Raw genomic sequence first — 21,390 nt, 5'->3', positions numbered from 1 at the left:
AGCGCCCCCTTTGTCTGCAGGCTGTGTGTGGTATTGCAGCTCTGCCTCAGCACGAGGAGCCGGGCGTCGGCGCTGATAATCCGTGGCCACTTACCTCCTGCCACGGAGACATCTCCAGCCTCTTCAGCACCTCCCTGGTGTGATGCTCCAGAATGTCGAGGTTGGAGGGGGCTTTGCTCGCGAGGTCTCGCAGCCGCCGTGCTTTCCGCTTGGAATGATGAGATGACTTCTCGTGCGAGGATCCGGAGAGTGGACACAGCCCATGGATTCCCTGAGATTTGACTGGCTTGCTCCCCTCCTCCTGCAATCAAGTGGACAGTTATGTATACGTTTTCCAGAGCTGCGCTCACAATTCTGCACACTTCAGAGCTGAAATCACTTAATGTCACTTGTGATTTGCCTTCAGAAAAGTGCTTGATGTAAAAACCAGTACTCTAATGCACGAAAACTGACCACTAACCTGCACTTTAGTAGCTGCATTCAGAATTCTGCACACTTCAGAGCTGAAATCTCATAGCATTTAATAGGCTTTCTATTGTTAAAAGTATCATTTTGACATCAGGCATAATCATCTCCGGTAAGAAACTACCCACCCTCCTCCTGCCTGGGGGGTTAGGAGTGTGCCTAATAACAAGCTTGCTGACGGTTTCCACGAATACCAGAAATTCAACGAAATTTCTAGTACAATGTATTTATAGCTTTTACCTAGTTACAATTCCTTTTACATACTGCATAGTACTTCAGAGCTGCATTCACAATTCTGCAGACTTTAGGAGCTGGAATTCCTTGCACATTTAATGACTCTTGTGAGTTGCATCTGATGTAGGAGAAACTGCTCAACTCCTTGTATCACAGGATCTCAGAAATGAGCCCAACTACCAGCTTGCTGACTGTTTCCAATAATTAATCCCCCCGCCTCCCCAAAAAAAAAAAGTGTCCAATTTTGCTCAACCTTACAACCATACAACCTTTCGATTACAATTTATCTCTCATTTATATCTTGTGCTTTCCTTCCTTTTACATAATGTATAATACTCCAGAGCTGTATTCATAATTCTGCATATTTCAGATCAGTCATCTTCCAGAATTCCTGGCAAATAGTGTTTTTTTTTTTTTTTTATTTGCATTCTGGAAAGTGTTTTACCATCTGCTCATCTCACTGTAGTTTAGGAGCTCAGATGTGTGTGTGATGTGACCACAAGCTTGCTGACTGTTTCCAATCATCAACCATTAAAGTGTACTATGAATTTAATAAATGTTATATGGCCATTCTGTTACCATCAATCTCACGAATAATATTACACATATATATATATATATATATATATATATATATATTTATATATATATCTATATATATATATCTATATATATATATATCTATATATATATATATCTATATATATATATATCTATATATATATATCTATATATATATATATCTATATATATATATATATATATATCTATATATATATATATATATATCTATATATATATATATATATATATATATATATATATATCTATATATCTATCTATCTATATATATATCTATATATATATATATATTGTATATATTTATATTTTTTTTCTTATTAATTAATATATATATATATATATATATATATATATATATATATATATATATATATATATATATATATATATTTATTTATCTATTTTAAATACAGTGTAATTTATAAAAATTTCCCCACAGCTGCGCTCACAATTCTGCAGGCTTCAGAGCTGGAATCACTCAAGGTTTCTCGTGATTTGCATTCCGAAAAGAATGTTGTATACTACGATGTTAATACTAGTAATCTAATGCAGGAAAAATGCTCAATTACCTGCTCTCCTCTGTGGCCGCATTCACTAACCTGCAGACTTCAGAGCTGGAATCTCACAGTATTCCCTGATTATTCGGTATGTTTTACAATTTCAATTCATGGAACGTGTGAATTTTACCATCAGGCTCCATATGGGGATCGTATAGGTAGGGAGTGTGTCATTAAAGGACTGTATTTGTCTGCAGACTTGCTGACTGTTTCCAGTAATTTATCCTTTAAATACAATTGTAGCCTAAACTAAGAGCAATTGAGGATTCCAAAAATGTCAGATTAGTGTGACCCCCCCCCACTGTTTAACTTTTCCAGGCTCTTTATTAACCCTGCACATAACCGGCTGCAGAATGAGTTAACAGAGAATCTGTCAGTGAGCTCGTTCTGAGAAGAATATCCGTCGTATGTGCCATTTGGTGCGGTGTGTGGTTATAAATGAGAACAGACTATGGGGGGGGGGGGGGTGTTGTATTTTTGTATTCATTATTCTGTCTTTTTTTAACCCCCCTGTGCTCATTTATAACCTTAGACCACATCAAATCTGAGCTGAAGTTGGAAGAGGTGATAAAACAGAGGAGCAAATAAAACATCATGAGAATGAGAGACTGCGCTCACTGACTGATTCTCAGTTAACTCATTCTACATAATATTTATTTTGATCATTTTTTTTTTTATACTTTTGGGGCTAGATCACATATGAGGGGGTTACTCAGGGCGTGAGGCTGGACCCCCCATTCCCATCCAGTGTCGGGCACTCACCTCCACAGAGCGGATCACTTTAGACAGCTCTTTAACGAGATTCCCGGGTCTGATGTTTTCTGGGATTTCAAAAGCGTGTTCTGCTACAGACTGGAGAGAGAGGAGAGGGTCACGTCACTGCACGCCCACCCCAAACCCCCCCAGACTGATCATACACCCCGCGAGGTAAGGCTGGGGGTCCCACATCTCTTGGGTCACCAAATACCACAAATCTTTATCATATGGGCCCCCCCCACCTTGGCTCCAGGGTCAATGTAGCGTCTCCCACACCCGTCCTGTATGGATGTTAATGGGCTGAGTGCAATACACAAGTTCCCCTATGGGGGCACTGCAGGGAAATGTAACACTTACTGACCGGATCCCCTATGATCACAGCGGATCGCTCCTTAAAGGTAAAGTGCTATTGTGAATGGAGGATCCCCAGTTATCTTTTGTATATAGAGGTGTCATCAGTCATTGTACAGGAGGAGGAGGTGAGCTGTGATATCCTGTGTTATCTACTGTATATAGAAGTGTTATCAGTCATTGTACAGGAGGAGGAGGTGAGCTGTGACATACTATGTTGTTATCTACTGTACATAGACGTGTTATCAGTCACAGATCACCTTGTCTTGTACAATGACTGATAACACTTTTATGTACAGTAGATAACATAGTATGTCACAGCTCACCTCCTCTTGTACAGTGACTGATAACACTTCTATATGCAGTAGATAAAACAGGTTGTCACAGCTCACCTCCTTGTCTTGTACATCACTTATTGTGAATGGAGGATCCTATATCTACTGTATATAGAGGTGTTATCAGTCATTGTACAAAAGGAGGAGGTGAGCTGTGACATCACCTTTTGTGAACGGTGGATCAAGGGTTATCTACTATATATAGGGGTGTTATCAGCCATTGTATATGAGGAGGAGGTGAGCTGTGATATCTCCTTTTATAAACAGTGGATCTTGTGTTATATACTGTATATAAAAGTGTTATCAGTCATACAGGAGGAGGAGGCGAGCTGTGACATCACCTTTTGTGAATGGTGGATCCAATATTTGCTATATATAGTGCCGTATATTATATAGTATATTGTACAGGAGGAGGAGGTGAGCTGTGACATCACCTATTGTGAATGGTGGATCCTGTGTTATCAACTGTATATAGAGGAGTTATTAGTCATTGTATAGGAGGAGGAGGCAAGCTGTGACAGCTATTGTCAATGGTGGATTCTGTATGATCAATAATTTTACAGAAGAAGGAGGAGGTGAACTGTGACATCACTTATTGTGAATGGAGGATCCTATATCTAGTGTATATAGAGGTGTTAGTCATTGTACAGAAGGAGGTGAGCTGTGACAACTATTGTGAATGGTGGATAAACTATTGTGAATGGTGGATCCTGTTATCTACTGTATATATAGGTGTTATCAGTAATGGTACAGGAGGGGGAGGTGAGCTGTGACATCACTTATTGTAAATAATGGATCCTGTGTTATCTATTGTATATAAAGGTGTTATCAGTCATTGTACAAGAGGAGGGGGTGAGCTGTGATATCACCTATTGTGAATGGTGGATCCTGTGTTACTACAGTATACAGAGGTTATCAGTCATTGTACAGGAAGAGGTGAGCTGTGACATCACCTTTTGTGAATGGAGGATGTTATATCTACTGCATGTAGAGGTGTTAGTCATTGTACAGGAGAAGGTGAGCTATGACATCAACTATTGTGAATGGTGGATCCTGTGTTACCTATTGTATAGAGGTGTTATCAGTCATTGTACATGAGGGAGGAGGTGAGCTGTGACAACTATTGAGAAAGACAGATCCTGTGTTATCTACTGTATATAGAGGTGCTATCAGTCATTGTACAGGAAGGGGAGGAGGTGAGCTGTGATATCAGCTATTGTGAGTGGTGGATCCTGTGTTATCTGTTGTATAGAGGTGTTATCAGTCATTATAATGCCAACTGTGATGATAATGAGACTACTGAAAAGCCTTCTGCACAGAACCGGAAGTGCGAGTCTAGTATTGGGCTTAGTAGCTGTGAAAATTTCAAGATTTCAGATTTTTTTTTCTTTAAATATAGCGATATGGGAAAATTGAAATGTTAAACAAAAAAAACAAAAAACATAAAACCCCTATATAAACAATGGGTCCCTTTCTAATGACCCATTCCCTCTATTAACCCCGCAATGTCTGCTCCCCGCAGCGGCCACTCACTTCCTTCTTCATCCAGCTCTTCAGCGCAGTGATCAGCGCCTTCACACCTTGCTTTAAATAATTCGGAGGATGGAAGCCATCTTCTCTTAGCTCTGCAAGAGGGAAGGGGCGACAGCGGGTGAGCGAACAGCTCCGCCATACAGCGGCCGTAATCAGATCCGCAGCCTTCGGGTTTCGATCAACGGCGACTTTTACCTTTCAAAGTTTCAAGTAGGTTTTTGGCCACAAACCAACAAATTGCCTCGAAGAAAGGGAACTTGAAGAGATCTGGGGTCTTCAATCTTTTTTCCATCTCGTAACACCTAAAAGAAAGAAAAAAAAAAATATACACTATAATCAATCACCACTAGGGGGAGCTCACCGCATACAGCCTATACATTCACCTTAATCACAAAGCTGTATGCGGTGAGCTCCCTCTAGTGGTGGCTGCAGGAAACCAGAATTTTATCATTTATCTCTTAGTCTATGCAGATTTGGCGCGGTGTTTCGGAAAAATTTAACCCCTCAAATGCCGTTACGAAAAATTACCTGAGCTGCATGCCAATGTTTAGGTTGTGCAGAAAGTTCCCACCAAAGGCCATGCAATCCTGAGACGTGAGGACAGCGTGAATCCAGCCTGGAAGAAAAGAATAGATTAAATGGCAATTATTTGGCGCCTGGATGGCGATTTCGTCTGTATGGAGGGGGGGGGGCAGGAGAAATGCACTGGTCGTCTGCTCTAGGGAATCGGACGGTGGCCCAGTACGACAAACTCACCTGTTGGGAGAAAGAGCGTGTGCCCCTGCTTCAGCACGCACTTGTAACAGTTATCCACCTTGTCCCCGAAAAACTCCTCGCTTTGGGTAACTGAAGAGCTCCACGATTCGTACAGGGCCAGGTTCTCATCCGTGGGCTTTATCAAGTAAAAAATCTTCTCCCCCTGGAAGCAAAAAAAATGGAATTTAATTTACTGTCACTTTAAAAGGGGGTCACCCCAAATTCTGGGGTCCAACAATGATCCTAGCAATGGGGCGCTTAAGTGTCCTGTGTAAATGGAGCAATGGCTGCGCATGCGCATTACTACTCCATTCATTGTCTATTGTACTGATGTACTAAGCTGTACTGCGCATGCGCATTACCACTCAATTCACTGTCTATTGGACTGATTTAGTATCAAACGACAAGGCGCATGTGCGGCCATCTCTTCTATCAAAGAGCAAACACCAGCACCCTTTTAGGATCGGTGTCCTGATGACTGTGCATGCACAACAAAGCTTCACCCATTGTCTAGGAGACTGGCACAGTACTAAGTTGTACCGCGCATACACAGTCATCTCTTCCATCAAGGAGTAAACACCAGCTCCCTTTTAGGATTGGTGTCCTGAAGGCTGCGCATGCGCAAAAAAGCTGCACTCGCTGTCTATGAGACTGACTTAGTACTAAGCTGTACTGTGCATGCGCTGCCATCGCTTCTATCACACAGCAAACACCAGCGACTTTTTAGTGTACTGATTGCTGCGCATGCGCAACAGAGCTGCACTCGCCGTCTATGAGGCCAACTTAGTACTAACTTTCCTGCGCATGCGCAGATCTCTCTTCTATCACGCAGAGAACACCAGTGCCCTTTTAGGATTGGTGTTTTGATGGCTGCGCATGCGCGACAAAGCTGTACTCATTGTCTACAAGACTGCCTTAGTACTAAGCAGTACTGCGCATGCGAGTCCATCCCTTCTATCATGTAGCGAACAGTGATGCCCTTTTTGGATCGGTGTCGTGATGGCCGCGGATGCACAACAAAGCTGCACTCATTGTCTATGAGACTGATGTAGCACTAAGCTGTACTGTGAGGCCATCACTCCTATCATGCAGCAAACACCAGTGCCATTTTAGGATCGGTGCGGGGTCCTGATGGCTGCCCATGTGTAACAAAGCTGCACTCATTGTCTACTGGACTGCCGGAGACAGCATAGTACAGCACCCTATCTCTATCACTCCCATAAACAAGAAACGGAGGAGTACTGCACATGAGATACCCTTTTAAGCATGGGCAACGTGATGGTAGCACATGGGCAACAGAGAATCACTGTCTATTTGACTTCTGGAGATAGCACATGTGCAGTACAGCCCCCTACCAACACTCCTTTCTAGCACGAGAACTCCAGCGCCCTCTTCTCACAGTCAGTGTCCTGATGGCTATACATTTCCGAGACAGCTCCATTCATTGTCTATTGGAGTACCAGTGATATTGTCCCATAGACAAACTAAGCAGTGTTGCGCATGCACATGAGGCCATCACTCCTTTCAAGCCAGAAACTCCAGTATCCTGTTCTCGGAATCTGCGATGTGACTCCGCTCCATTCATTGTCTATTGGACTACTGCAGTGTACTATATTATCTCCATCATTCCCACAGACAAGAAATAGGGTAACGTTATGCATGCAAGGCAACTACTCAGCTCAAACTCGGGTGTGCTGATGGCTGCCCATGTGCAACAAAGCTGCCCTCATTGTCTATTGGACTGCCGGAGACAGCATAGTACAGCACCCTATCTCCATCACTCCCATAAAGAAGAAACAGAGGAGTGCTCGACATGAGCTAACTTCACTCCCTTTATAAAAAAAAACAAAAAAAAACAAAACAAACATCAAAACCCAGTGCCTTCTTCTCAGGACCAATGACGTGATGGTGGCGCATGCACAACAGAGCTCCATTCACTGTGTATTTGACTGCTGGAGATAAGGTGCTGTACTGCTCATGTGCTACCAATACTCCTTCCTAGCAGACAATTCCCACGCCCTCTTCTCATTCTCAGTGTCCTGATGGCTCTGCATTTGCTACACTGCTACACTCATTGTCTATTGGAGTACTGGTGATATTGGAGCACACTACTATGCTATCTCTGTCAGTCCCATAGACAAGAAACGAAGCAGTGTTGCACATGCACACAAGGCCATCACTCCTTTCAAGCCGGAGACTCCAGCATCTTCTCGGAATCGGTGATGTGACGCCGCTCCATTCATTGTCTATTGAACTACTGTAGTGTACTGTACTATGCAAGTTCCATGGTGTTGTGCATGCGCGTCTATCTCTCCATTCAAACCGAACACTACAGAGTCCTGTTCTCAATGCCTGTGTCCTAAAGAGCCGCACATGCGATTGCGCAGCACTGCTCAATTTCTCGTCTGTGGTACGGATGGAGAGCACGATAATTATTACTGTCATCTCCATCCGTACCATAAACAATAAATAGAGTTGTGTTGCGCATGCGCAGCTACCGCTCCATTCAAATAGGGCACTACAGAGTCCTGTTCTCAATGTATACTAAGGGCCGCGCATGTGCAACACTGCTTAATTTCTCATCTGTGACACGGACGGAGATATCAAAGTACAGTTCGCTAATATCTTGAGATCAAGAATGGAGTAATGCGCATGCGCGGCTATTGCTCCATTTAAGGAGTCCTGTTCTTCAGGTCGGTGTCCTGAGGGAAGCGCATGCGCAACACTTCTCCGCTGGTTGCTTACAATACTGACTGAGATGGCAAAGTACCATGCGTCAATATCTATGTGATGAAAAGTGTAGTAATGTGCATGCGCAGCCATTGCGCCACTCAAAAAAGGGCATTTCAGAGTCTTGTTCTTTGGATCAGTGGGGAGAGCCCACCAGAACTTTTCCCAAATTCAGTAAGTCTACCTCAATGTAAGATGCTTACCCATAGAACGTGATACCAGACGGAAGTGCCACCAAAGTCTATGTGGAAATCAGTGTAGCTGTCCTCCACTCCCATCAGGCAATACTTTTGAACAAAGGGCTTTGTGAAGACGGAGTCATCAGGCCAGTAATTCTCGACCCAAGACAGTTTTTTACCGATATCTGGTACTTTAACCAACTCTGACATCCTGTAACGGCAAAAAAATAAGAAAAAAAAATCCTCAGAAGTGTATTAAAAAAAATCACGAGGACGGACAATCAGAAAGGGGGGAGGAGTAGAGGGGGGGAATGTACTGAAAAGGTCCACTGTTCCTTTAATAACTTACTTGGTGTCGGAGAACTCCAGGCTGATGACGTTTAATACTTTGGGTCGGTCGGGGTTCATGAAGTATTTTACAAAGTTTCGGAGCTTCATCTTGCTGTCGGCTTGCCTCGCTACATCGATGACGTCTATGATCTTATCCCCACCTGCAAAGAAAAAAGGATTGCAGCAAATTAAAAAGGCACCACAGTAGCAGCAGCTAACTAATGTGTATGGCAGCCTGCTAACAATTTCATAAATGCAGCAATTAGAAAAACGAATGATTGGGCATGTTGGATTTCAATATGCCTGATCCATTTTTGTCTAAGGGAACAGAGATGAGATAGACAGTTAATTGCTGTGGTCAACCTTGGCTGGCTAGAAGTGGCTAACTAATGTCTTTGACTGCCTCCTTATCATAATCCCCCGATGGCGGCTGTAAGTAGATTTAAGAATTGGAAATGATCCGGATAACTCCCTGATTCCACTTGTCAAAAAAAATAAATAAGGATTGGGCATGTTGTATGTCAATATGCATGATCCTTTGCTCTCAGCGGAGAGAGGTTGGCGCTAGATGAGGACAACATTTACTTTTTGTGTTTTGTCAGACTTTAAAAAAAAAAAGTTCCAATAACTCTCTGATTCCACCTGTCAAAAAATTAGGGACTGGGCATGCAAAAAGTTTGATATACCTGATCCTTTGCTGTCTGTGGACGGAGGTCAATGCTAGATGAGGATAACAGCCATTATATGTGTATGTAAGTGTCGACAATTCTTTTGCCAGGTGGAATCTGAGTTAAGGATTGGGCATGCTGTATTTCAATATGCCTGATCTTTTGCGCTCATTTGAAGGAGGTTGGCAGTAGATGAGTACAACAGACACTTTATGTGTATGAGAGTCCTGAAAACTCCCTGATTCCACGGGTCCAAAAAACTGAAGAATTGGGCATGTTGTATTTCAATATGCCTGATCCTTTGCTCTCAGAGGAGGGAGGCCGGTGTTAGATGAGGATAACGGCTACTTTCGGTGTATGGTCAACCTTAAAGGGAAATTTCGATAACTCCTCAATTCCACCGGTCAAAAAAAAAAAAAAAAAAAAAGAGACATGATTGGGCATGTTGTACTTCAATATGCCTGATCCTTCGCTCCCAGCTGAAGGAGGCTGTCGCTAGATAAAAGAGAACAACGACTTTATGTGCATGATCAGCCTTAAAGGGAAGTTTGGATAACTTCTTCATTACGCCTGTCAAAAGAATGAAGGATTGGGCATGCCCTATTTCCACATGCCTGATCCTTTGCTTTCAGTAGAGAAAGGCTGTGGCTAGATGAGGATAACAGCCACTTTATGTGCATGGTCACGGTCAGCCTAAAAGGGAAGTTCAGATAACTCCTTGATTACGCGCCTGTCAAAAGAATGAAAGATTGGGCATGCCGTATTTCAATATGCCTGATCCTTTGCTACCAGCGGAGGGAGGCCAGTGCTAGATGAGGATAACAGCCACTTTATGTGTATAGTCAGCCGCAAAGGAAAAGTTCCAATAATTCTCTGGATTCCACCTGCCAAAAAATTAAGGATTGGGCATGAAAACTCCCCAATTCCACCTGTCGGCGGAAAGAAGGGGGAAAGAAGGGGGAAAGAAGGGGGAAAGAAGGGGGAAAGAAGGGGGAAAGAAGGGGGAAAGAAGGGGGAAAGAAGGGGGAAAGAAGGGGGAAAGAAGGGGGAAAGAAGGGGGAAAGAAGGGGGAAAGAAGGGGGAAAGAAGAAGAAGGATTGGGCATGTTTTACTTCAATATGCCTGATCCTTTGCTCTCAGTGCAGGTTGGCTGCCAGTAGATGAGGATAACAGACACTTTATATGTATCGTCAGCTTTAAAAGGAAGTTGGGATAAGTCTTTCATTCCTCCTGTCAAAAGAATGAAAGATTGGGCATGTTGTACTTTAATATGACCGATCTTTTGCTCTCAACGGAGAGAGGCTGGTGCTGGATGAAGGATAAAATCCACTATGTATATGTTCGGCCTTAAAGGGAAATCCTGATAACTACCTGATTTCTCCTGTCAAAAGAGTGAAGAATTGGGCATGTTGTACTTCAATATGCCTGATCATTCGCTCTCAGTGGAAGGTGGCTGGCAGTAGATTAGGATAACAGCCACTTTATGTGTATGCAGTCTTAAAAGGGAAGTCCTGATAACTCAGATTCCACCTGTCAAAAAAAATGAATGATTGGGCATGCCGTATTTCAACATGCCTGATCCTTTGCACCAGAGGGGAAAAAATTAAAAAAAATAAATAAAATAAATGTAGCAGAACAGGTTTAGTGCCACTATGCAAACTAGTTGGAGAGGAAAACCTTTTTTTTTTTTTTTTTCTTTTTTTTCAGTATTCTGCAATGGCAAAATATGTCCCTCTAATCTAATTCCTTCATCTCAAGACGAATTCGCAAGGATGTTCCCGAAAACAGATTTCTCCCCCTCATCAAAGTGAACCCAGCAGCGAATCGTCGTGACCAATGCGACCTCTTTTTAATTTCATCTGGCTCTCCAGGGACGGGAGCCTCTACCTATGCCTGCCGGATCCGCGCACATCTCCGAGCGAGCACATTAGCATGCGTGTTTGCTTCACCCATGGGCATTGTGCCATCTGCTGTCCTAATGGCACCGTTTGCCAGGAAGCGTTCCGGAGTATCGGATAATTGAGGCCATAAAGAAGAAATAAACAAGCGAGAGGCACAATCCCGATCCAGAGGTAATAAGCGAGCCAAAATGGAAGTGGGAAAACGGCCAAAGATAGATTAAAAAGCCTGGCATCGCGGACCTTGCCGAAACGAGGGGGGAACGAAGGATGAACACACGGAGGGTTAATCCTATTGAAATCCCACGGCGGCGCTGAACGGGCGCAGAGAGACGATCTGCACATAATGTGCGGCTCGGATGGCGTCATCTAATTATATCACATCTGTGAAGTGGCACCGCGATGGGCACGGCAGCAACCCCGGACGCCATTACTGCCAATATATCTTTATGGGTGTGTGGTCGGGAAATAAAAAGGAACTATAGCCAAGGCGAAGGGTGAAATAAATCCTCCAAAATTTCTATAATGTGCTCTAGCAGAGCCACCAGAACCATATTGCGGGTGTATTTTTTCGCATGTATTAGTTACGATCCCCACAGACCTGAATTCAGAATCGCCATATACTACGATGATTCTGTTAGTTCGGGTCGCGAGATCCACGGTGAGGCCGAAAATTGATGCCGTAATAAGGACGAGAAAATGCAACCGCAATATGGTGATGTGACCCTTCCTTGATTAAATTGCTTATGAGCACTAACAAGTGTGCCTGTGTGTGTGTGTGGGGGGGGGGGGGTTGTGATCAGCTGTCTTAAAGGTGTAGAACCCCATTTTCAAGCCATGGCTGAAAGCGGCAGCAGAGATGGTCTCCGGCTCTATCCAGAATCAGCGCAAATCAATTCCCTGCAATACCACATTGCTCCTGAAGAGGTCACTGGAGGGAAAGTGATCGATTCGGATTACTGATGATTTCGGAGAACATAGTAGAAGCACGTGGTGGAAGGAAAGGTGACTTTTACACGAGGGTCTCAAGACACTGGCGCCACCTTTTGCTTTAGCTCAAGATATTAGTGCAACTTTTACATGGCGTTACCAAGACACTGGCACCACCTTCACCTGTAGCTCCCAAGACATTGCCACCACTTTTACATGAGGTTACCAAGGACATTTACACCAATTTTACATGAGGCTCAGAAGACATTGCCACCACTTTTGCAGGAGTCTACCAAGACATTAGCGCCACTTTTACATAAGGCTCCCACCACATGGCACTACCTTCACCTGTAGCTCCCAAGACACTGGCGCCACCCTCACCTGTAGCTCCCAAGACACTGGTGCCACCCTCACCCGTAGCTCAATACATTGATGCCCCTTTTATATAAGGCTACCAAGGCATTGGCATCACTTTAACATGTAGCTCAAGACATTGATGCAACTTTTACATGGAGTTTCCAAGACACTGGCACCACCCTGACCAGTAGCTCCCAAGACATTGGCGCCACTTTTCCATGAGGCTACCAAGACATTGGGGTGATTTTTCCATGAGGCTACCAAGACACTGGCGCCACTTTTTCATGACTTTACCAAGACACTGGCGCCATCCTCACCTGTAGCTCCCAAGACATTGGTGACCCTTTTACTTGAGGCTACCAAGTCATTGGCACCACTTTTAACTCTAGCTCAAGACATTGGGCAACTTTTACATGGGGTTACCAAGACACTGGCACCACCCTCACCTGTAGCTCCCAAGACATTGGCGCTACTTTTACATGAGGCTGCCAAAACATTGGCGCCACCCTCACCTGTAGCTCCCAAGACATTAGCGCCGGCTTTACCTGTACCCACCTAGACACTGGCACCACCTTTCCATGAAGCTCCCAAGACGTTGGTGCCACTTTTACATGAGGCTACCAAGGCATTGGCGCCACTTTTACAAGAGGTTACCAAGATATTGGGGCCACCTTCACCTGTAGCTCCCCAGACACTGGCGCCACCTTTAGCTCTAGCTCAAGACATTGGTGCCCCATTTACATGAGGCTACCAAGACACTGGCACCACACTAACCTCAAGCTCCCAAGACATTTGTGTCTCTCACTACCCCTACCTAATGCCCCTTCAGGTAACCCAACCAAACCATGGCCTATATGAGTGTAACCACAGCTTATTTCATATGCCTAAATCATGTTAACCATCTTCATGGCGGGGTGGGATCTTAGAACCGGCTCCTTACCAACATATCGCTCCACGTCCATAACTGAGAAGGTGGGAGGTGGGAGTCGGAGGCCCAGGCCGTCCATCTGTGGCACGATGATGGGACTGTTGAATCCATGCTTCTCCAAGTACCGCTGTGTCAGGTGGCTGCCGTTCATCCGTAAAATGATGTCATCGGCGCTGAAAAATTGACAGGAAGTGACATCACTGTATATAATTTGATGTTAAAGGGGTTGCACGTTCTCGGGAAGTACCCACTAAGGCCAAAAAGCTATCATGATTTTCGAGGGGTGCACCACCTCACGTCACCGCACATACCTTGGGAAGGAGCGGGCTCGAAGCTGCTGCACAAAGGTCCTCGTTCCCGCTTGCACTGGTTTGCTGCCATCGTCCGCCTCGGTGTAGTCATGTCTATGCCAGTTCCTCCTCTTCTTCACTGGGGGGAAGAAGCGATAAACAGTGGAAGAACAACAACAGGGACCGACGCGTTTTACTGCCAAAGAGAAGCCTTCAAGTAACTCAATAATATCAACTTACAGCAAAATATCACTCTCCTCCTTCGCACCCATCATTACCGCACAATCCTCAAGATCCATTTAAAGGGACCCTGCCGGCGTCTGATCCGAGAACATCAGGTTATAGAACCAGAGGAGATTGATATATAGGTGTGTGGTAAAACAATGAGCATTAATTGAATAATATTCATCGAAATCTCTATTAGGAGTCAAGTGGGTGGAGTTAGACCCTAATCACCGAAAAGGACCGCCCACTTGGCTCTAAAATAAAATACACCTTTTGCTACGTTTTCCACTCATCAATATATCAAACTGCTCAGCTTGTCCCTTTTCCTAACATGCTGTTCAAAAATTACAAAGCACATGCAACCTGCCAGGTTCTCTTTAAAAATGACCTCTCTCTCTTGCCATAAATATATCATTTTATTTACTTGCCGTTAATGCCGCTGTTCTCCTGAATCCGGCGATGTTTTACTTTTATTCCTGCGCCTCTCCGTTCCTGAGATATAGCCCTTTCTTCCCTGACTGTTGATGTAGTCCTTATTAGTCAACTAGGGGTGTCAACTAACTCTTCTGTGGGCGTGTCCATGAATAGCACACCCACTTGGCCAATAAGACTAGATATATCTACAGGGAATAGAGGGCCGTATCTCAGGAACGGAGAGGAGCAGGAACATGAGAATAACATTGCTGGATTCAGGAGAACAGCGGCTTTTACATCAAATATATAAATATACATATTTATGCAAAGTGACAGGTCCTCTTAAATAAATGGAAAGTATTGGAAAGAGAGGAAGAGGGATGTGGAAGGCAGAGGGGGGGGAGCGGGATGTGGAAGGCAGAGGGGGGGGAGCGGGATGTGGAAGGGGAGGGGGGGAGCAGGGTGTATAAGGCAGAGGGGGGGAGCGGGATGTGGAAGGCAGAGGGGGGGAGCGGAATGTGGAAGAGGAGGGGGGGGAGCAGGGTGTATAAGGCAGAGGGGGGGAGCGGGATGTGGAAGGCAGAGGGGGGGGAGCGGGATGTGGAAGGGGAGGGGGGGAGCAGGGTGTATAAGGCAGAGGGGGGGAGCGGGATGTGGAAGGCAGAGGGGGGGGAGCGGGATGTGGAAGGCAGAGAGGAGGAGCGGGATGTGGAAGGCGAGGGGGGGGGGGGGGAGTGGGTTGTGGAAGGCAAAGGTGGGGGGGGGAAGAGTGGGATGTGGAAGAGGAGGGGGGGGCGGGAGTGGGATGTGGAAGAGGAGGGGAGGGGGAGCTGGGTGTGGAAGGCAGAGGGGGGGGGGAGCGGGATGTGGAAGGCAGAGGGGGGGGCAGGATGTGGAAGAGGAGGGGAGGGAGCGGGATGTGGAAGAGGAGGGGAGGGAGCGGGGTGTGGAAGGCAGAGGGGGGGGACTGGAGCGGGATGTGGAAGGGGAGGGGGACTGGAGCGGGATGTGGAAGGGGAGGGGGACTGGAGCGGGATGTGGAAGGGGAGGGGGACTGGAGCGGGATGTGGAAGGGGAGGGGGACTGGAGCGGGATGTGGAAGGGGAGGGGGACTGGAGCGGGATGTGGAAGGGGAGGGGGACTGGAGCGGGATGTGGAAGGGGAGGGGGACTGGAGCGGGATGTGGAAGGCGGAGGGGGGAGCGGGATGTGGAAGGGGAGGGGGGAGCAGGATGTGGAAGGGGAACCCCAAGGTTCAGAATTAGAAAAACATGGCTGCGGTTTATTTTCTCCCCTAAAAACAGGGAGACACCTGTACATAGGTAGCGTCGTGCACTGCCGCTCTGTCTTCTTTACATGTCTTGTTAAGAGTCTTCAGAGAGTTTAGAACCAAGATGGATAAACAAAGATGGCGAGTGCTGGTACACGGGCGCCGGCCAATAATTCAACAGGATGTGTCAAATGATTACGATCATTATGGAAATTACACAGATGCTCGTGTAACAGTTACCATTTGGCCGACCCCCAAAAGTGATAATTACTGTAGAGTTATCAGCGCAAAAACAAAGCCAAAAAGTAAATAAGAAAAAAAATTGTCTAGCCTAAAAGGCGTCAGCGACACAAAAGAGCTCATTAAAAATCCCAACATCGGGCATTTAAAATTGGGATATCCGCCATTGGGGGAACAGATTGGGGGCTCTTAACAGTATCAATCAGACCCTTGACAACAGTTTGTGAAGTTATATTTATTTCATAAATAAAATTAACCATTACGTACAAATTTTATACATATAATTTTTTTATTAATACTTTATGGAATATTATTATTTATTATTATTATTAATAATAATAATTAAATAAAAATATAATGAAAATAAAATTATTTTTAGTATTTATATATTTTTCTATTGCTCTGATAATAAAAAAAATAAAAACAAACTAAAAAAAATACATAAAAATAAATAAAAATATATATTTATTTTATAATATAATTTATTATTATTCATAATGTATTAATCATATTTATTTTATAATATAAGTTTAGATATGGATATACATATACATATATATATATATATATATACACACACACACACATACACACACACACACACATATATATGTATATATATATGTGTGTATGTATTTATATATATGTGTGTATGTATTTATATATATGTGTGTATGTATTTATATATATGTATATATATATATATATATATTATATAAAAATATATATATATCCAATTTTATAATATTTCATTATTATTATTTATAAATTTAATATTTAATTTATAATATAAAGTTAGATATGGATATACATGCATATACACATATATAATTTTAGGCATACATATACACACACACACATACATCTATATTATATATATATCTATCTATATATATAGCCATCTATATAGCTATTATATATATATATATATATATATATATGTATGCATGTATGTGTGTGTATGTATATTATATATATATGTGTGTGTATATGTATGTCTAAAATTATATTATATATATGTATGTATATATGCATGTATATCCATATCTAAACTTATATTATAAAATAAATATTAAATAAATGTATAAATAATAAATGATACATATACATACACACACACATACTGTACATATACACACACGCTGTATATATAATGACTTATAAAGCCAAGATGCTCTTAGCCAAATACAGCCTGTACCAAAATGTCATGAAACAAAAACCTTGGATCGGCATCCCATTTTTATGGGTATTTTCGGAGAGTGCTCGTAAAAAGAAGCAATTTTGTAATTTACTGTTCATTAAAGTTTTTAGCCGTTTCTGAGATATTAGCACTTATTTCCATCTCGTTTCCTAGGAGACCGACCACCGCTGCCGTTTAGAATGTAAGAATTAGAATGCGCCGGGATTCTGAGGCACCGGCGCGCTCCACTGATCCTGTTCAGATTCTAAACATCATTTACATGCTCAAAACCTAATATTTTGTAGGCCCTGTGCATGTCTGACTGTCGATGCTGCCAGCAGAGGGGGGCGGTCGCGCAGGCTACGAGCTGTAAATAAGTGTTAATATTTCAAGAATGGAAAAAGGTTTTAACGAACAGTAAATTGCAAAAGAGATAGTTTTTACAAGCACAATCCAACAATACCCATCTAGGACACCTGTAAAGATACCGGCTGGGTATGGCTACACACTGACGGCCACGGAAAACTCCAGGTAGTAATCTGCTTCAGGGGACAGACACAAGTGAGTACACCCAATTAGTCATTTTCCCTCCCCGGTGTCATATGACTGATTAGTGTTACAAGGTCTCAGGGGTGAATGGCAGCAGGGGTGTTACATTTGGTGTCATGGCTCACACACTGTCATACTGGTCACTGGGAGTTCAGCATGGCTCCTCATGGTAAAGAACTCTCTGAGGATCTGAAAAAAGAATTGTTGCTCTACATAAAAATGGCCGAGGCTATAAGAAGATTGTCACCACCCTGACACTGAGCTGCAGCACGGTGGCCAAGAGCATACAGCGGTATAACCAGACAGGATCCACTTAGAACAGACCTCGCCATGGCCGACCACAGAAGCTGAGTGCACGTGCTCTGCGTCATCCAGAGGTCGTCTTTTCATAATAGATGTATGAGGTCTGCCAGCATTGCTGCAGAGGTTACAGGGGTGGGGGGTCCGCCTGTCAGTGATCGGACCACATGCCATGTACTGCAGAGGTTACAGGGGGATGGGGGGTCCGCCTGTCAGTGCTCAGACGACACTTCATCACATTGCTCTGCATGGCTGTCATCCCAGAAGGAAGACTCTACTAAAGAGGTTTCACAAGAAAGTCACATTTTGCTAAAGACAAGCAGACTAAGGACATGGATTACTGGAACTGTCCTGTGGTGTGATGAGACTGAGATAAACCAATGTGGTTCAGATGGTGTTATGCGTGTGTGGCAGCAACCAGGTGAGGAGGACAAAGAGAAGTGTGTCCTGCCTACAGTCAGGCATGGTGGTGGAGGATCATGGTTTGGAACTGGATGAGTGCTGCTGGCTGTGGGGAGCTACAGATCATTGAGGGAACCATGAATGCCAACATGTCCTGTGACATACTGAAGCAGAGCACAATGCCCTCCCTTCATATTCCAACATAAAGACCCCAAACACCTCCAAAACCACCGCTGCCTTACTGAAGAAACTTAGGGTAAAGGTGCTGGACTGGCCGAGCGTCTCCAGACCTGAACCTTATGGAGCATCTGTGGAGCCTCCTCAGGTGGAACGTGGAGGAGCGCAAGGTCTCTAACATCCACCGGCTCCGTGATGTCGTCATGGAGGATGGAAGAGGATCCAGCGGCTCCTGTGAAGCTCTAGTGACCTCCAGGCCTAAGAGAGTTAAGGCTGTGCTGGAAAATAATGGTGGCCACACACACTTATGGGTGTACTCACTTTTGTTGCCAACGGTTTAGACATTAATGGTTATGTGTTGACTTATTTAGAGGACACCAAATTTACCCAGCTATACAAGCTGCGCACTGACACTGTACATTGTATCACAGGGTCAGATCTCCATTGCTGTCCCAATATTAAAAATATGAGGGGTGTACTCTCTTTTGTAATGTACTGCATATACCACTTCATATACTACAAAAAAAAAAAAAAAAAAAAAAAAAAAAAAAACAAAAACACAAAAAACAGTAGTTCTGTCAAAATCCCGGGCCGTGAAATTTGACTCTTAAAATAAAATAAAAAAAAAAAAAACACAAAAGAAAATCCAACCTTCATGTTACCTTCTGCTCGTAGTTTCTTGGCTCGGAGCCAAGAGCGAGCGTTTAAACACGCTGGCGCCGAGGAGTTAAATGAAGGTAATTTAATCCTGTGTCACTCCGCACCCCGGCCCCAGAACAAGAGGTTTTTAAGTTAAAACAGTTCATTCGAAGAAGCAAATTTAGGTCAAGGTACATTAGAGGTCAAGTGCCCGGGGGCCGCGGCGTTCTTTATAAACCCAAAAAGAGTCAAGACAGGAGACGGTAGAGCTCAAGAACATCATTATCACACCTTTCCGTTAGTAAGCCACCCTCCTCTGCCACCGTAAGAGAAAAAAAAAATAAAATATATATTATATATATATATATATATATATATATATATATATATATATATATATATATATATATATATATATATATATATATATATATATATAATATAATAATAATAATAATAAATAATAATAATACTATACAACAAAAAAGTAAAACTACAAAATAAAGTAATGCTACAAAAAAATAAAAAAAAATGTATACATAACAAATAAGTACAATAATGCTACAAAACAATGAGCAAAAAAAAGTAATACTACAAAATAATGAATTATGTATATATATATATATATATATATATATATATATATATATATATATATATTATATATAAAAAAAACACAATAAAAACGTAAAGTAATGCTGCAAAGTAACGAACGAAAAATAAAAAAAAAAATAACAGTAATGCTACAAAATAATGAGCAAAAATATATATAAAAACACAAAACAATAATGCTACAAAATAACAAACAGAATTATGCAAAAAAAAGTAATGCTACAAAATAATAAACCAAAAATATAAGTAAAAGTAATGCTACAAAATAACGAACAAAAAAAAAAAAAAAAAAGAATTCTACAAAAAAAGTAAAATTATATCCATATAACAAAAAAAGTACATTAATGCTACAAAATAATGAGCAAAAAATATATAAAACAAAAGTAATGCTAAAACAACAAAATATATATAAAAAAAACACAACAAAAAAAGTAAAGTAATGCTACAAAAGAATTAACAAAAAAATATATTATATATAGTACAGACCAAAAGTTTGGACACACCTTCTCATCACTAGAACAACTATTAAGAGGAGACTTTGTGCAGCAGCCTTCATGGTAAAATAGCTGCTAGGAAACCTCTGCTAAGGACAGGCAACAAGCAGAAGAGGCTTGTTTGGGTAAAGAACACAAGGAATGGACATTAGACCAGTGGAAATCTGTGCTTTGGTCTGATAAGTCCAAATTTGAGATCTTTGGATCCAACCACCGTGTCTTTGTAGAAAAGGTGAACGGATGGACTCTACATGGCTGGTTCCCACCGTGAAGCATGGAGGAGGAGGTGTGATGGTGTGGGGGGGCTTTGCTGGTGACACTGTTGGGGATTTATTCAAAATTGAAGGCATACAGAACCAGCATGGCTACCACAGCATCTTGCAGCGGCGTGCTATTCCATCCGGTTTGCGTTTAGTTGGACCATCATTTATTTTTCAACAGGACAATGACCCCAAACACCTCCAGGCTGTGTAAGGGCTATTTGACTAAGAAGGAGAGTGATGGGGTGCTACGCCAGATGACCGGGCCTCCACAGCCACCAGACCTGAACCCAATCGAGATGGTTTGGGGGAGAGCTGGACCGCAGAGTGAAGGCAAAAGGGCCAACAAGTGCTAAGCATCTCTGGGAACTCCTCCAAGACTGTTGGAAAACCATTTCCGGTGACTACCTCTTGAAGCTCATCAAGAGAATGCCAAGAGTGTGCAAAGCAGTAATCAAAGCAAAAGGTGGCTACTGTGAAGAACCTAGAATAGAAGACAGATTTTCAGTTATTTCACACTTTTTTGTTAAGTATTTCATTCCACATGTGGTAATTCATAGTTTTGATGCCTTCAATGTGAATCTACAATTTTCAGAGTCATGAAAATAAAGAAAACTCTTTGAATGAGGTGTGTCCAAACTTTTGGTCTGTACTGTGTGTGTATGTGTGCATATATATATGCCGGTCTCCTCCATTTCTGGGTGTTTGGAGGTCGCGGCGTTTAATGGAATTCACATTCTCCGCAATAAT

The 21,390-nt window shown here is 42.9% G+C and overlaps 1 protein-coding gene across 1 annotated transcript in view; it reads right to left on the bottom strand.

The window, feature by feature from the left end:
• The window catches only part of KDM7A (lysine demethylase 7A), an 81,086-nt gene that overhangs the window by 14,051 nt on the left and 45,645 nt on the right, over nt 1-21,390 (bottom strand). Inside the window, exons 3-12 of the mRNA XM_075342138.1 lie at nt 13,901-14,018; nt 13,602-13,762; nt 8,828-8,969; nt 8,503-8,689; nt 5,570-5,732; nt 5,342-5,429; nt 5,009-5,115; nt 4,814-4,905; nt 2,601-2,690; nt 95-301 (exon numbers count right to left, since the gene is read on the bottom strand). Coding sequence (XP_075198253.1) covers nt 95-301; nt 2,601-2,690; nt 4,814-4,905; nt 5,009-5,115; nt 5,342-5,429; nt 5,570-5,732; nt 8,503-8,689; nt 8,828-8,969; nt 13,602-13,762; nt 13,901-14,018 — 1,355 coding nt within the window. The remainder of the gene's footprint in view (nt 1-94; nt 302-2,600; nt 2,691-4,813; nt 4,906-5,008; nt 5,116-5,341; nt 5,430-5,569; nt 5,733-8,502; nt 8,690-8,827; nt 8,970-13,601; nt 13,763-13,900; nt 14,019-21,390) is intronic.

The sequence above is a fragment of the Anomaloglossus baeobatrachus genome, chromosome 4 (assembly GCF_048569485.1).
Source record: "Anomaloglossus baeobatrachus isolate aAnoBae1 chromosome 4, aAnoBae1.hap1, whole genome shotgun sequence".
NCBI lineage: Eukaryota > Metazoa > Chordata > Amphibia > Anura > Aromobatidae > Anomaloglossus > Anomaloglossus baeobatrachus.
Note: the sequence above shows the minus strand (reverse complement) of the source record. Positions and strands in the feature narration are given on the sequence as shown.